At 41.7% G+C, this 14,553-nt stretch overlaps 1 protein-coding gene across 4 annotated transcripts in view; it reads right to left on the bottom strand.

The window, feature by feature from the left end:
- Positions 1 to 14,553, bottom strand: part of KMT5B (lysine methyltransferase 5B) — a 52,817-nt gene that overhangs the window by 6,275 nt on the left and 31,989 nt on the right. For 3 of the 4 annotated variants that reach the window (XM_057552788.1, XM_057552789.1, XM_057552790.1), the window contains 6 exons: positions 13,570 to 13,735; positions 13,080 to 13,189; positions 11,256 to 11,422; positions 10,962 to 10,981; positions 10,744 to 10,880; positions 4,944 to 5,140 (listed from right to left, as the gene is read on the bottom strand). In XM_057552788.1, the coding sequence (XP_057408771.1) occupies positions 4,944 to 5,140; positions 10,744 to 10,880; positions 10,962 to 10,981; positions 11,256 to 11,422; positions 13,080 to 13,189; positions 13,570 to 13,735 (797 nt within the window). Of the gene's footprint in view, positions 1 to 3,676; positions 3,896 to 4,943; positions 5,141 to 10,743; positions 10,881 to 10,961; positions 10,982 to 11,255; positions 11,423 to 13,079; positions 13,190 to 13,569; positions 13,736 to 14,553 lie in introns of those variants that run through there. The other variant, XM_057552791.1, reaches the window with a different exon arrangement.

The raw sequence follows: 14,553 nt of genomic DNA, 5'->3' as shown, positions 1-14,553 counted from the left end.
AGAATGTGACGCTGCTAACCATTATTCTTCCTGAAACCCCTCTCTCCTTGGCTGCTCGCGAGAGCACACTCTCCTGGCCTTCCCTCCGTGTCCCGGGCACTCTTCCTCCATCTGCCCGGTGGACCGCACTCCTCAGGTCTCTGCTGTCCTAGGCCCCTTGAAAACTCTACTCAGCCTCCAGGCGATAAGCAGCCACTCCTCCACGGCTATCACCATCGATATGCTGGCAGTTCCCAAACCACGGTCTCTAGCCTGATTCTCGCCTTAATTACAGATCCGCATCACCGAAGGTCCACTGGGACCTTGATTGCCCGCTAAGATTGTCTCATGAGCCCCTCACAAGTCAACATGCCCAAAGGGAACTCACCACCAAGCCTAAGTTCTCCACCTTGGTCAATGACACCACCACCCAGCCAGCTGCCCAAGCAGACACTGGGAGGTCATCCTTGACGCCTGCTTTCGCTAACTCTCACCAACCAGCCACCGCTCCTGTGGAGTCCACTCCTGCAGTGTCGCTGGAAGCCCCTCCTTCTCTCCATTCCTGACGCCACCATTTCCTGCCTTGACTCTGGCACTAGCTCCCGCCTTTCCTTGCCTCCCTACTGCTTCCCCGACATTCCATCCCCCACCACGCAGCCCAGATGATTCTCCTAGTACGCCACGTCACTTCTGGGCTTTAAACCTGCCAATAACCTAATACCTAAGAATAAAGTCCAAAATTTGAAATTATGCTCACATCCCTCCTTCCCACCTTCTACTCCAGCCTTGGTGAACTTTAGTGATGCAAATCCTACACTCGTGCCCACACCTTCATTTGTGACGTTCCCTCTGCTTTGAGCACGTTTCACTTGGCCAACTTCTCCTCCCCTTTTAAGACTCAGCTCAGCAAACACTTCTCTCAGGAAGCCTTTCACGACTCTACACATGACAGGTTACCCTTCCTATGACTCTTCATGGCACCTGAGGTTCTCCTCACTCGGGCACTGACTTTTAATCATTGGATGAATCTCACTTATGGTGATTTTGAATCTGGGCTCTCCCCCTTCCACCCCTCCTTCCGAGAGGTTCATTGTTAGCTGACTGCAGTGAACCACTGACAAAGCACTTCAGTGTGTGTTTTAAAGAGCACAAGAGACACTGAATTTGATGCTACGTATTATTTCAATAGAGAGACTTCACTTACATATTTATGTATTTATCAATGTATTCTCATTTTGTTTGAAAAGCATTATCTCAACAAAAGCCCAGCTAAAAGGCGTGCTCAAGTCAAAGGGCAGAAAAGGCACAGCCCGGCTGGGTAAGAGAAATGTGAGCAATGTGACTAAGCACCCAGGGCTCTTCACTGCTCCACGAAAGCGCTGCTATGCTATCGCGGGGGGATGGGGGTGAGTGCCAGCAACAGGAGGCTGAGGGAGAGATGGTGGTCACAATGGCAAACTAAGAAAAGTCTATCAAGAGACTGAGGATCCTGACACATGGAGGGAAGGCACGGCCACGGGTCCCCTGGCTTTGGCACTAACACACCATGTGTGGCTCTCTTCCCTCATGGCTGGGACAAATCCCAAATGCATAAACCTAGACAGTAATTTCAGGTGAAGATACACATTCTTAGCAATTAGTATATACTAGGTACAGTGCCAAATGGCCAAATTAGTATGATCTCAATCATAATAAGCATTCTTTGAAGTAAGAGCTATTACACTAAGTGGAAACCAAGTTCAGGTGGGCTAGCGGGCCTAAGAGCGTCCATCCGGTCAGCGGCAGAGATGGGACTTGCACTGAGGTCTATGGCTCCAGATCTCAAGCTTTTCACCACACCATCACACGGCCTCTAAGGGACGCCACAGAGCCATTACGGGGCCGGTCCCAACTCCTGCGAAAGGACCCATCGCGGTTCCCTCAGGGTGTCCTCAAAATCACAAGGCAGTTCTGTGTGGGCATCGAGAATGACAGCCAGACACAGGAGCAGCAAAACGACATCAAAGCTTCCAGAACGCTCGGGCTGCACCCATGCTCCGCACTGGACAAGCCCCAGAAACGCACGTGGTGGAGCCAAGGGAACACGAGGGCCACACACAGCTTGGCATGTTCCGAATATGAGGATCCAAAAAACCCTCAATAGGATTTTAAAGACTTCAGTTCAAGGAGTTTGTCAGGCACAAGAAGCAGGCTCCACCTCATGCAGCCAACACAGGAATGAATGGCTGGAAAAGGGGTTGGAAAGGATTCTGAAGCAGCCTGCAGGCTCAGCAGAAAAGTGTTCAGACCAACCAGTGATGTCTGTGGCCGGCGAGACAGTGACAGATGGTGGCCCAGCCCACTGTCTCCAGGACAGGCGCTCCTCGGTCCAGCTGAGTGAACCTATTCCACTGGTGGCAGTCCTCTGGGACTTGCACCAACTCGTGGCATTTTCAGTGACTCACGTCCAGGACGCAGCACTATGGGGGTGGCCTAGCCACTGAGGCACAAGAGGCCTAAAAAACCAGACTCTTCCAGTAATGGCATTATAATTCAGGTCTGTGGACTGAATCTGTGAAAATGGATTGCCTGTCTCCTCTCTGGATGCTAAAGCAAACAGTCAAGTTGTGGTTCCTGAGACACCTTCCAAAAAAGGACCTGCATGGAAGGAAGAAATAATTTTTTCTTCCAACTAGGCAGAAACGTTTCTTTAAAAAGAACAAACACGCTGTTCAAAGAAAGCAGTTCCTCTCTAGCTGTCAGCTGCTAAATTCTAACCAAACTGCAGGATAAGATGGGTACTCGGAACCTATACACAAGGTGTATGCCCACGCCCCTTGGGAGAAAGGCTTGGGAACCTCTGGCCTTGCATCCACTGCAGTCTCAAGAAGTCTTTTCTTTCAAACAGGTAGAAGGGTTTGGTCAAGACACAAACAGCAAAAGAAATACAGCCTAAAAGAACACATGTAAGAGCCCGAGAAAACACTGCTATGAACATACTTAGTGCACAATGTTCTCAGAGACCACTGGAGTAAACCTCGAGCTCCTTCAGAGCCCTGAGCCACGTCTAGCAACTGTCACATTACCCTCAAAGCTACTTATGCCAACCCTTGAATTACTCAAGACAATCATTCTGCAGAAAAGTAATCTGAATAAAGTAAGCACCCTAATACAAGCAGTCACGGTAAAGTGCTGTATTTCTACTCTGTAATGCTGAGACTACAGCTCAGAGGGATCACCTGTTCCCTCTAGCCTTTAGGAAGTGGCATGCACAGCCTGCTCTGCACAGTTACCGTGTACTCGTCCCATCCTGGAGCTCAGGCATAAACTCCCCAAGGGAGGGGCCTAAGTCTCATACACTTTTCTATCTCTTTTTAACAACTAGCAGGCTTTGAACATGTATTTGGTTTATTAATAAATATCCCATAGATGGTCACATAATAGAACACTCAACACCTTCCAAAAATTTTTCCTGTTTTGATTTTTTAAACTAAGTGGTGTACTGAGTTCAGTATCTACATATCAGTATATGGTTAACGCATAAGAACACAAAACACCCGCACGAATGTCACAGAGCCATGTGGACAGTGTCGTGGCCATCTCCACATGTGGCTGGCAGCACACTCCTAAGTGTTTTTATGTAGACATTTATAAAATGGGATTCACAAGTCGCCAGTTTCACCAAGGAACCAGACTCAGAAAACAAAATGTTGATTATGCTGCGTTTATTATTAAAACCAACAATCAACAGTGAATGACGAACTAACTGCTCTTCTTTGTTGACTTTGGACGTTAAGGACTGGAATAGGAATGCAGTATCGCTTTTCCACGGCAGAGGTTACCCCTGGCCTCTGACTCCCAGCAGTAGGTAGAGTCAGGATTCACGGCAGTGACATTCACCATCACGGGAGACACCTTCCCTTTTCTTTGGGATTTTCTGTAGTGGAGAGGAGTACCCAGAGTTGGGCTGAAAACATCTGAAGACAGGGAGAAGAGCCTAAAATAATCAGACCTCAGACGGTACTTACTGCTAAGAAGTATGTATGGACATTTATAGTGCCAAAACAGGCATACTTTGGGGACCATCAAGTTAAAACTTTTAACTTTATTCCTATCAGAGACAAGTCAGACTAAGGAGCCTACTGCTTTAGCGGCAACTAGAGAAAACTGGTGTTACCCGGATGAAAAACAGTAGCAATCAGGATGGTTCCAGGACTTCAAGGCTCCACAAACGTGATGTGTTTTCTTGTGCTCACTTAGGATTTCTTCTCTTTCTTTTCTCTTTATTCTTCATTCTCTTTTTCCAGTTTCCATCAGGTCTTGCCCCCCCACACAACTGGTATCTTAAAGCTTGTTTCTTTCTCCTTTTCATCTCTCTTGCTACTTTCGGTCGAATGGCTATTACAACACGTCATAGTATCATGACATTCAAACTGCTCCTCTATCACAATTCTGAGTCTGGTAACTGGTGGTTTGGTGAATTGGGTCAGTTCATTTTGAAAACGGCAAGCAAGCAGTAAAAGGGTGGAAGCCTTGAGGCCAGAAGCTATGAATTCCCCAAGTCCATCATTCATCCTAACAGACTGGCCAGGCGCAGAACACGTATGTGCCTGTGTGACGCCACCCCGCCCTCTGTCTTTTTGCGGACCTAACAATATCATTACAGAGAAACTAACACCTTTAAAAGCTTTCTGTCAAACATATGATGACCCTGGAACACACGATGGAGAATTTAATATCCAGTTACCCAGTATTCAAGAAGAGCAGACAATTCAGTACCATATTAAATCTGGAGGCATGATACAGACTGCTTTTGTGCTCGAATCACTTCTAGAGCCTTGCAGTGCTGGTGAAGTGCATGAATCCCAGAGTTTCTCTCAATGTTTAAAAGATCAAAACTATTAGAGCATGCTTTAGAAAGCAAACTATGTGAAAATACTTAAAAAAAAAAAAAAAGATATGCTTATCAAATCTCCCTTACTTACTTGCATTGTTTTTTTCCTGAGTGGTATCTGCATCAGTGTTAGAGCTGACAGATTGACTGTCTGAATTTTTGCTGCTGTCACCTAACTTTTTAAGCCTATTTAAACGTTTATCTGTTTCTCTGAGTCCATATTTGCTATTGATAACAGGAGCAGGCGCAGGCAGTCCCACTCTGGATTTAAAAGCACCAGTTCCCCGTCTGAAAGAGAAACAGCACAGGTTACACAAACAGCATTCTCACTGACGTAAGCCTGGTTGCTGGGCGCACTTGGCCACATCAGATCAGCAGGTGTGATGAACTGATGAGGCCCTAATCGCCACTGGAAAGCCACTAAGCCCAGGACTCTCAAAACACATACATATATAAAATTAATGCAAAAAAGCCCCAGACTTAAAACAATTTGTTATGACTACTGTCAATCAATTGTTAATTGCCCATGAGAAGCTATTGGTTGGACCCTGTAGAATTTCAAGTGTAGGTAAAAATAAATAAATAACATTTCAATTTCAAAACCGACTGGTACAATGATTAGGTCTAAACTGTAACTGAAATAACCCACCTGTTAATTATACCCCAGCTTTGTTCTGCATAATTTAACACTACGTTACTGAATATTGAGAATTACGGAATTAAAAGAGGAACCAGAGAATTTCCATAAATTAAGTCATTACTTAGAAGCTAATGTTAGATACAAACAAATACTAACTGAAATTCTGTATAAGAAGGCTAGGCTATCCTAGTGAAAATCTCACTTCTGGAATAATGAAAACTGTTAAATTCCTCCTTTAAAGTTACTGAATGAACATAATTAACAAAATGTTACTAAATAAAGGACATGAAAAGACTTGCTTTTACCACTGGCTAAGAATGATTTGTAACCTGCTTTAATTATATTATATTTATATAAATTCTAATGAAGTGGGTGCTTAATAAGAAGTCCTCCTAAACTTCCTTAATGAACCTAGCTTTGCAAATCTTTGCTTTATTCAGTGTTATAAAGGTAAATTTCTACTCGCTCTGCTCAAAAGAATAAATAAAATATAAATTAATGAGGTTAAAAAAATTAAGCACTACATATTGCATTTAAAAAATGATAAATCTCTTTGGCCAAAACTGCCTTCACTGACTTGCCTTTCGCTGGCCTTAGCTTGTTAAAGAAAAGCCATATAATAACAGCTTCTGAACTTGAGGCAAAATTGTGAACACTTCCCATTATGAAAGCAATACTGCTCTCCAAAAGATCCCATGTGATTTATTTCTTTCAGGATTTAGATGAGGAGAAAATAACTTTTCTCCTTCAAGGAATCTGAGTATTTCACCTTTTGCTAAGGGAGAACAAAAATTTTATTTTCTCTCTCTCCCTCTTAAACCTCTTAACGCTAGACAGGAGCACAGACCTAGTCTGAATGCAGAGACTATGTCTGGTGACTAAGGTGAGCATTCTTGCCTTCTTCGCCTTCCTAGAATGGATTTGGAATTCTACTTTTATTAATGCTTTTGTAAAAACAACAAACATATTGTGGGACTGCCTCAATTCTTTTTTCAAAAGGTGCATTAGAAATCACTGTAAAAGCCTCTAGGTAACCTTCACCACGGTAGGCCGACAATTACACTCCACTCCACCATAAAGTATATTCAGAAAGTAAATGCGTAAATCCTAAAGGCTGTTTCATCTCAGGTGGATTAATGAATTAATAAATTTTTTTCAGATATTCTGTGCCTTTTTACCATAACTTGTAACATTTCTGGAAAGATGGGCCATACTTAAGTACAAAATAAATGATCATGGTGGAATTATCTGGAAATTTTTTTTTTAAAGTAAAACTCTCCCATTCATCTGTTTCTCTACTTCCTTTACTTCTTTTTAACTTATGACAGTAACACATGCTTGAGTTTGCTGCAACAGGTGAGACAATCTTAGGCTCTGTCTCCATAAAGAGGAAGTCAATAGTGCTCCCCAGCCAGCCTCCATCCCCAGAGCCCCCCGCCCCCACCAGCGCCAGTGCTAACCATCTGCCAGCACCTCATCTTCTGCTCCTTTGCCATGAGCTACACACCTATTCACATTGTTGTTTCTTCCTAAGCAAACAAAACCCAAAGAGGATTAATACCATACATCTTACTCAGCAACCAGCTTGCTTTCTTTTTTATCCCCCAGCTTTCTTATTACATCATGCACAAGTAAATCTGAACTGAACATGTTTTGAAAGTTGTACCTTTTACACAGACTAAACATTCCATAATCTATTCAAGTACTACTGGTGATTACTGAAACTTGTAGGTTTTTGGTTTTTGCTTGCCACCATGAACGCTGCTGCTACCTTGCTTTGAAACCAAATCCTTACTAACTAATGTTCCTACTTCCATAGGATAGATTCTTCCATATGGAACTGACTACCAGACAAAAGGGTGTGATGATTTTGAACAAATATTGCCAGATTACTTTCCCAAAAGGTTACAGCCCTAGTGACATTGTGTAAGTGCCTGTTTCTCCACATCCTCACAGCACAGAGTATACTTCTAAATTTTGCCAATTTGATAGTGAAAACGGATACCTAGTTATTGTTTTCGCTGTTTATGGCCATCATTTTCTGTGTAGCATCTTCCTTACCTCTCTTTTCTCTAGTGGAAGTCTGTCATTTTTTTTAATGAGCTTATAGGAGCTTTTTGTCCTTGGGATATTAACTCTGCCGTATATGTACATTTTTCCCCCTTCAGTTTGTCATTAATCTGACTTTTGCTTTCAGCTATTCAAAAATTTTCATATTCACCATTTCTTGTCTTAACTTCTTTCAGAAGATTTCTACTACCCCAAGGGTAGACGTATACATTCTCCTAATTTTTTTTCTAATCATCTTACATTACATTTTTAAATTTAAAATTTTAATCCATCTGGAATTTATCTTGTATATGGTGTGAGATGGGAGTTGAGCTTGGTTTTCTTCCAGGCGCACAATGAATTATGTCACTATCATTTATTAAAGAAATCATCGTTTCCCCATACATGGTATTAAGACTTCATACACACTCGGCTCTATTTCAAGAGTCTGCTCATGTCCTCTTGTTTGTCCACATCAGCCAGTATCATCAAGTTTTGATCACAATTGTTTCACAGTAAATTTTTAATATCTGTTAAGGCCAACTGCCCCTAACTATACTTTAGAAATTTTTTCTTGGCTATCATCAGACATACTTTCATATAAGCTTTAAAACAATTTGGTCCTTCCTATTCTTCGGTCCCTCATTAGATTTCATTTCTCAAATTTTCTAGAGTGAAATTTGCAGTACTTACTTATGAAAGTATTACAATTACTATTTTGTTAGGATGGTTATTTCCCAGAAGCGCACATCAAATGTATCCTGGACACTGTACCCACGACGTCAGCACCTCTGTAAACCCTCTGTCCACTCTCCTTCCTTCACTGGGCCACCTCTTTTCACCCTTCAGCAACTAGCACACTGTGCGTGCGTCCCTTTCATGGCACTGCCCTCACGGCTGGCGCTGTGCTAGTCTTGTTTACCGTGCCTGCATGAGGCCTAACATAAAGTAACTAACTATTCAGTTACTATATGATGAATAATTGAATGAGTTCCTTTGGTCTCATCCTCTCGCCTAATTTCTGGAAAGGCAGAAACAATCTGGTGTTCCTGAGAATTTCAAGAATATTCCCCGCCAACCTTTAAATCAAACTCCCCAAATAGTCTGACAATAGCTGAGCCTACGGCTCTGTATGAGGTCTTTCCATGTAAAAAGGATTTGCACATGTTTCCATTTATTCCTCACACTAACCCTGTGGAGTAGGCAGGATAGCCCTTCCGACCAGTGAGAAACAGTCTCCTGGAAGAGAACTAATCGGCCCAAGGAACATGATGACACATGGGGTTCTAAACTAGGCAAAGAGCTGTTTCAGGGGTGGTTTGGAATCCTGTGTATGTGGTTACATTTTTCAGGACAGCCTCCAAAAGCATATTTAGCATATTACTTACTCCATTCATTCATTCACCAAATGTTTATCAAGCACCTACTATATGTCAGGTACTGTTCTGCACGCTGGGAGTACAGCAGTAAATGAAAAAGATAAAAATCTCTGCCTTCGTGGAACTTGCATTCTAATGGGAGAATAACCAGAAACCACAAAATAAGTTTATAGCTAACATCTGAATATCAACTGTGTGCTGTTTTACATACTTTTCGTGAGATAAATTTAATCCTCACAGCAACCCTATGAGATAGTTTCTAATGTTATCCCCATTTTACAGATGGGGTAATTAAGGCACAAAAGCAGCTAAGTTGCCTGAGATCACACAGCTAATGAAATGCAGAGTCACAGGATTCCAACTTAGGGAGTCTGATGCCAGATCTCATGCACATCACCGCTATACTATGTTATGTTATATCTCTTTAAGATGGTTTTAAAGCATTATTCAACTGTAATTAAACTACTTCATGGATTAAAGGGTCTTTTTGTGGACTGGTCTAAGACTTAACCAATGTTTGAACCTTTTTTTTTTTTTTTTAAACCATTTTTTTAATTTAGAAAAAGATAAGTTTTATCCCCCTGCGTTCCCACTCCCTCCCTGCAAAAGGGGCAAAAATGCAGCAGCATCAGGAATAGGTTTTCTGCCCTCCCTTCATGGCAAAGATCCCAGAGCTGGGAGAGAAACAGCTGGGGTTGTACCACGACTCCATGCCTCTGCTCTCTCACAACACAGGGGAAACCGCTGGCTTCCCTGAAGGGAAACGTGGGCTCTGGGGAATCAGCATTTCTCCCGAGGCCGGCTGGCTGGTGGAGAAGTAGCACCACCGCCTATCTTTGCTTCCATGCGTAAAAAGCTCTGAGGTCAGGCTGACTTGGACTTCTGCACCTGCAGTGTGGCCATACTACCAGCTCTCTCCCAGGACAGCTGTGAGGACTGAATGAGTCAGGGTGAGTAAAGCACCCAGTACAGCACGTAAAATGGGCTCAACAAATCCAGGTGTGCTCATCTGAAGAAGAATATATACATATATACACGTATAACCGAATCGCTGTGCTGTACACCTGAAACTAACAGGATCTTGTAAATCAACTATACTTCAATTAAAAAAACAAAAACAATAACCAAAAAACCAAATCCAGGCGTGCTCCCTGTGTGGCCTATGCCAGCATGGGGGCCTTCCTGCAGCACTGGCCCGGACAAGCTTGTGAAGCTGCCTCTGAGCTCAGACACGCAGAAGTCACCACAAGGAGACGAGCAGTGTGGACAAGGAGTCCTGCTAAGTCAGATTTGGGGGATTTCTACAAGGACTCCAGAATCTTGATGGGTCACAAAAAGAAGCTCTTCACCAAGTAACTGAACTTAGAAATTATTAAGAGCACGTGCATCAAAACATAACAATTCCAGAAGACACAGCTTGGTAGTACCCAAGACAACCTCAGGGTTTTTACATGATTAGCAGTGGTGAACTTCATTGGCCATTTTTGGAGCAACCCCACCCTGGCACCGTGTGTGTGTGTGCGTGTGTGTGTGTGTGTGTAAGGTATTTCCCATTCTCTCTTTAAGCATATTTGCATTCTGATTCACTCATAATGATAACTGCTGGTAATGATTTTAACATTTTAAAGGGCCAGGTGCTGGGGCCCCTAAATAGTTCTGTACTCTTTGGTTTTGCTTATGCATGCTGTACTGGGTGCAATGCTGTAGAACATAAAAGACTAGCCCTTATCATTGAAAGGATGAGAAGATAACGTGAGTTCATGCTCATAATCATCAGGTGGTTAAAAGAATGCAAGAGCCGAATATCTTACTTAATACTTTACCTTTCACAAGTGTAACACTCGCAGAACTCATTATTTTCTCCAAAAAACCCATCTCCATAATAACAAGAAATTTCTTCTCCAGGTTCAATATCTCTTAGGGCCTTCACACATGCTGTATCTCGACCAGTTGACACAAACTGAAATAAAATCAACTCATTAAGAAACTCATACCTGAAGCAAAAACAAAATACTTGAGATAAAATATTTTTTATGCTTACCTTACAGTTAGGTCTGCAATCTGAAAAATGTCCAAAAGATAAAGTCAATTAACTGTAGATAAGATCTGAAACACGAACAATTACAGAAATCTGAAATAAGCTTTCCACATAATTTTACCAACTTTTGATAGAAGTTTCAGGTCTTAAGTTAAACTACAGGAATATTTATTTTAATACGTTTATGCAAAAAGAAGAATTTCTATTTCCAACCCTCCTTTAAAGGAAGATAAGGTCATTCTAAGTTTTAGCAGTGCTACCCAACACTAGAGCTAACACCTTAGAAACAGAGCTTACCATGGTTTATAAATGCAGCAGGACCAAGCCAGAGCTGAGCACAGTTTTTCCTTGTGGAATACATGACACTGAAGTCGTTTTCTCCATGTCTAAGTAGCATGTTCTCCTCAATTTCTGAAAGTTCGGCAATACAACCCACCAGTAATTCTATTTTGTCATTTCGTTTCCTATTTAAAATATGTGATGTTAAAAATTACTAGTAATTATAAATCGTAAGGCTTCTTTTAATAAAATAAGCCTGTCCAATAAATACCAGGAATCAAGAAGACTTAGCTGTGCATGTTTTAGCTGACTCACTTGGATCCCCACCTGGATGTCATCTCCTTCTCCCTGGAAGCCCCACAGCCTTGTGCGCAGTTACTTGTGCAGCTAGCTGCCTTACCCCTACCAGAGACTAGAAAGTCCACTAGGAATCGTGCTACCTACACCTCTGAATCCCCTACTGGACCCAGCATAGTGCTTTGCAGGCAGAAAGGACTCAAAGACCCGCCGCACTGCATTCAACTTGCTGACACTGGAGAAGGAGACAGAGACAAGCAGCAGGAGGGTCAGGAGAACCCAGAACTGGGACGCCGCCCTGTAGAGCAGCGACAGCAAATGTAATGCAAGCCAAACAAGCAATTGTCAGTGTTCTAGCAGCCACATTAAGGAAGGAAAAACAGGTGAAAGTACTTTCAGTAACATATTTTAACGCAATATAACCCAAATACTATTTCAGCAGGTAATCAGTATGAAATATTAATGAAAAATATTTATAATTTAATATAAAATCTCACAGGTATATCACATTTGTAGCACTTCTCAATTCAGACTAGCCACATTTCAAGGGTTCAATAGCCACCCATGGCTGGTGGCCATGGTACTGGACGGTGCAGCTCTAGAACCCAAGACCTCAAACCTCCACAGCCATGTGCAACACAGAGCCCCGGGAGCCGATAAGCAGGCTGGATTCCGTCCCAGAGCAAACAGATACACTCACTCACGTACACACACCCACGCAAGAAGCCCAGGAGGAAGGCTCTTTTCCATTCCATTTTCAGGTACCTGACCCTAAAACTTTTGCTATAAAAAATACTGGGGGTGGTGTAAGAGAGGGGCTACATGTTTCTTCTGGGAGATAAGGCAGGGAACAGGCATTAGAGGAAAGATATAATCACATATTCTCTCTTTCATGTATGGCTTTTACCCCTCCTAGCTGGGCTCAACTTTACTACTTTTATTTAAGCTGGCACACATATATATTTTGAAGCAGGCATTGTGCTAGGAAGCTTCTACGCACAAAATTCCTACGTAACCTTTCTTATAGGCCAGTAAAAGACTGACTCTGGAAGCCAGGTCAGCCCCGGCATCCCTAACCTTTCAGTGGTCCTTGAGCAGGCATCCAGACTCAATGAAAGGAAAACATAAAGCATTCTGGCTTAGAGATAGGATCTGGTTCAACTCAGACTTCTTCTTTTGTTTTTATAAAAAAAATTTTTTTTAAGTCTTTATTGAATTTGTTGCAATACTGCTTCTGTTTTATGTTTGGTATTTTGGCCCCGAGGCAGGTGGGATCTTAGCCCCCCGACCAGGGATCGAACACGCACCCCCTGCATTGGAAGGCAAAGTCTTAACCACTGGACCACCAGGGAAGTCCCCAACTCAGACTTCTAATTTCACTGTCCCGACCCCAGTCACTGGGCTGAGGCACTGGCACTGCACTGGCTCCTTTAGGGTAAGCTCTGGCCTTATTCCTTCCTACAACTTTCTCAGCACATGAACAGTAATTTAAGAGAGAACTTTAAACAAAATTACTTTACGGGTTTATACTAGTATAATAGTTACCACTCTTTTGTTGCAACAATTTTGGCTCCATTTTGTTCTGATGAATATCTATTACAAGGCAATATTTCAAATCCACTGTCAGTTGCAAACATTCGCAAGTAAATAAATACCTAAAACAGAAAAAAAATTGATATCTACTTTACATTATTTATCTTGCTAGACTTCCTCAGAATTATAAAAGCAAACCACCACCAACAATGAAAAAATTTAAGATTAAGTAACAAATTTTGTTATTTTAAAATTTCCCACACTTGTGTACCTGGTGACTTGGCTATGTTACTCTAAAAGTTCACAGTAAGTTTCCCTTCTAGATGACAGAGTTTTCTCTATGGATAGTCATACAAATTATCTGATGTGTTATTAGGTCTTCATATTGATTAGTTTTATGAAAATTGGATTTAAAATTTCAGTGTTCCCTAAAATTTAGGCTTTAGTTTCCTTTACTCTTATCCAAACAGATAAATGGTATTAATTTGGTTAATAAACTCACATGTTCCTTGAATAATTTCTCCTGCATTTTGTTCTTGTTGAGAAAATAGTGCCGTGCCCACTCTCCTGAAGTCAGACATTTGAAGGCTTTCTCCAAGTGCTCATCTTTCTTGAAACGTTCAATTACTTCCTTTAGTTCTTCTTGTCTTCCTTTAATAGGCCGAAATCTGAAAGAAATCAGAACAATAACTTTAGTTATCTTCCATCATCCTTGGGCCACTGCTTAAGAGATCTTGAGAAAAAAGTAACCTAAAAACAGCCAGACCTAACAAAAGAGTAATAATAAGTAATCTTGATAATTATTACTAAAGTAATATTGATCACCAGGAGATATAATTTCTCTTTCTTCAAACTATACTTTAATATTTTTATTTCAGTTAGCTCATTAACTGAGAGGTGACCAGGTGATTCAAATGAAAGCTGTCTGATTCAGGCTTTTATAACTAGTCATCTACTTTGGGAGGTACCAAACAACAGATCTAGAATAGAGCTCATCTAATTGAGTTAGAATGACAAGAATTTTTTAAAACATGCAGAATCAAGCCAGAAGAGTGCAAGGCAATAAGCTTCAGAAGAAGGAGGAGCAGACAAAATCATGCCGTAAACAAAAACAGCCTCTATGTACACAGTTAGAAGAACCCCACACTAAGCATCCCAACAGGTCTTGAAACACACCTTGATGTTCCAACATCCATGTCAAATTAATCTTTGATAACTGCGTTCAGAGAACAAAAAGTGTGCAAAAGTACAACTCTAGCGGTGATACTGTTGTGGTGGTGATGGAAGGAAAAACTGTGGGGGTAGAATTTTAGAAGGCTTCCATGTAAAATCAGCTATAATGACTACAGAATATCACATGGCTATGCACATATTAACACATGATACAATCATGGCCCAAGTAAAACTTAAGTTGTACTCATTTTAAAGCTATGTTCTCAATAAAACATGTAATATGATTAAAGGTACTTGGATCTTAATTCCAAAA

This window comes from Balaenoptera acutorostrata, chromosome 9, assembly GCF_949987535.1.
Source record: "Balaenoptera acutorostrata chromosome 9, mBalAcu1.1, whole genome shotgun sequence".
Lineage (NCBI taxonomy): Eukaryota > Metazoa > Chordata > Mammalia > Artiodactyla > Balaenopteridae > Balaenoptera > Balaenoptera acutorostrata.
This window is presented reverse-complemented; position numbering and strand designations above follow the sequence as displayed.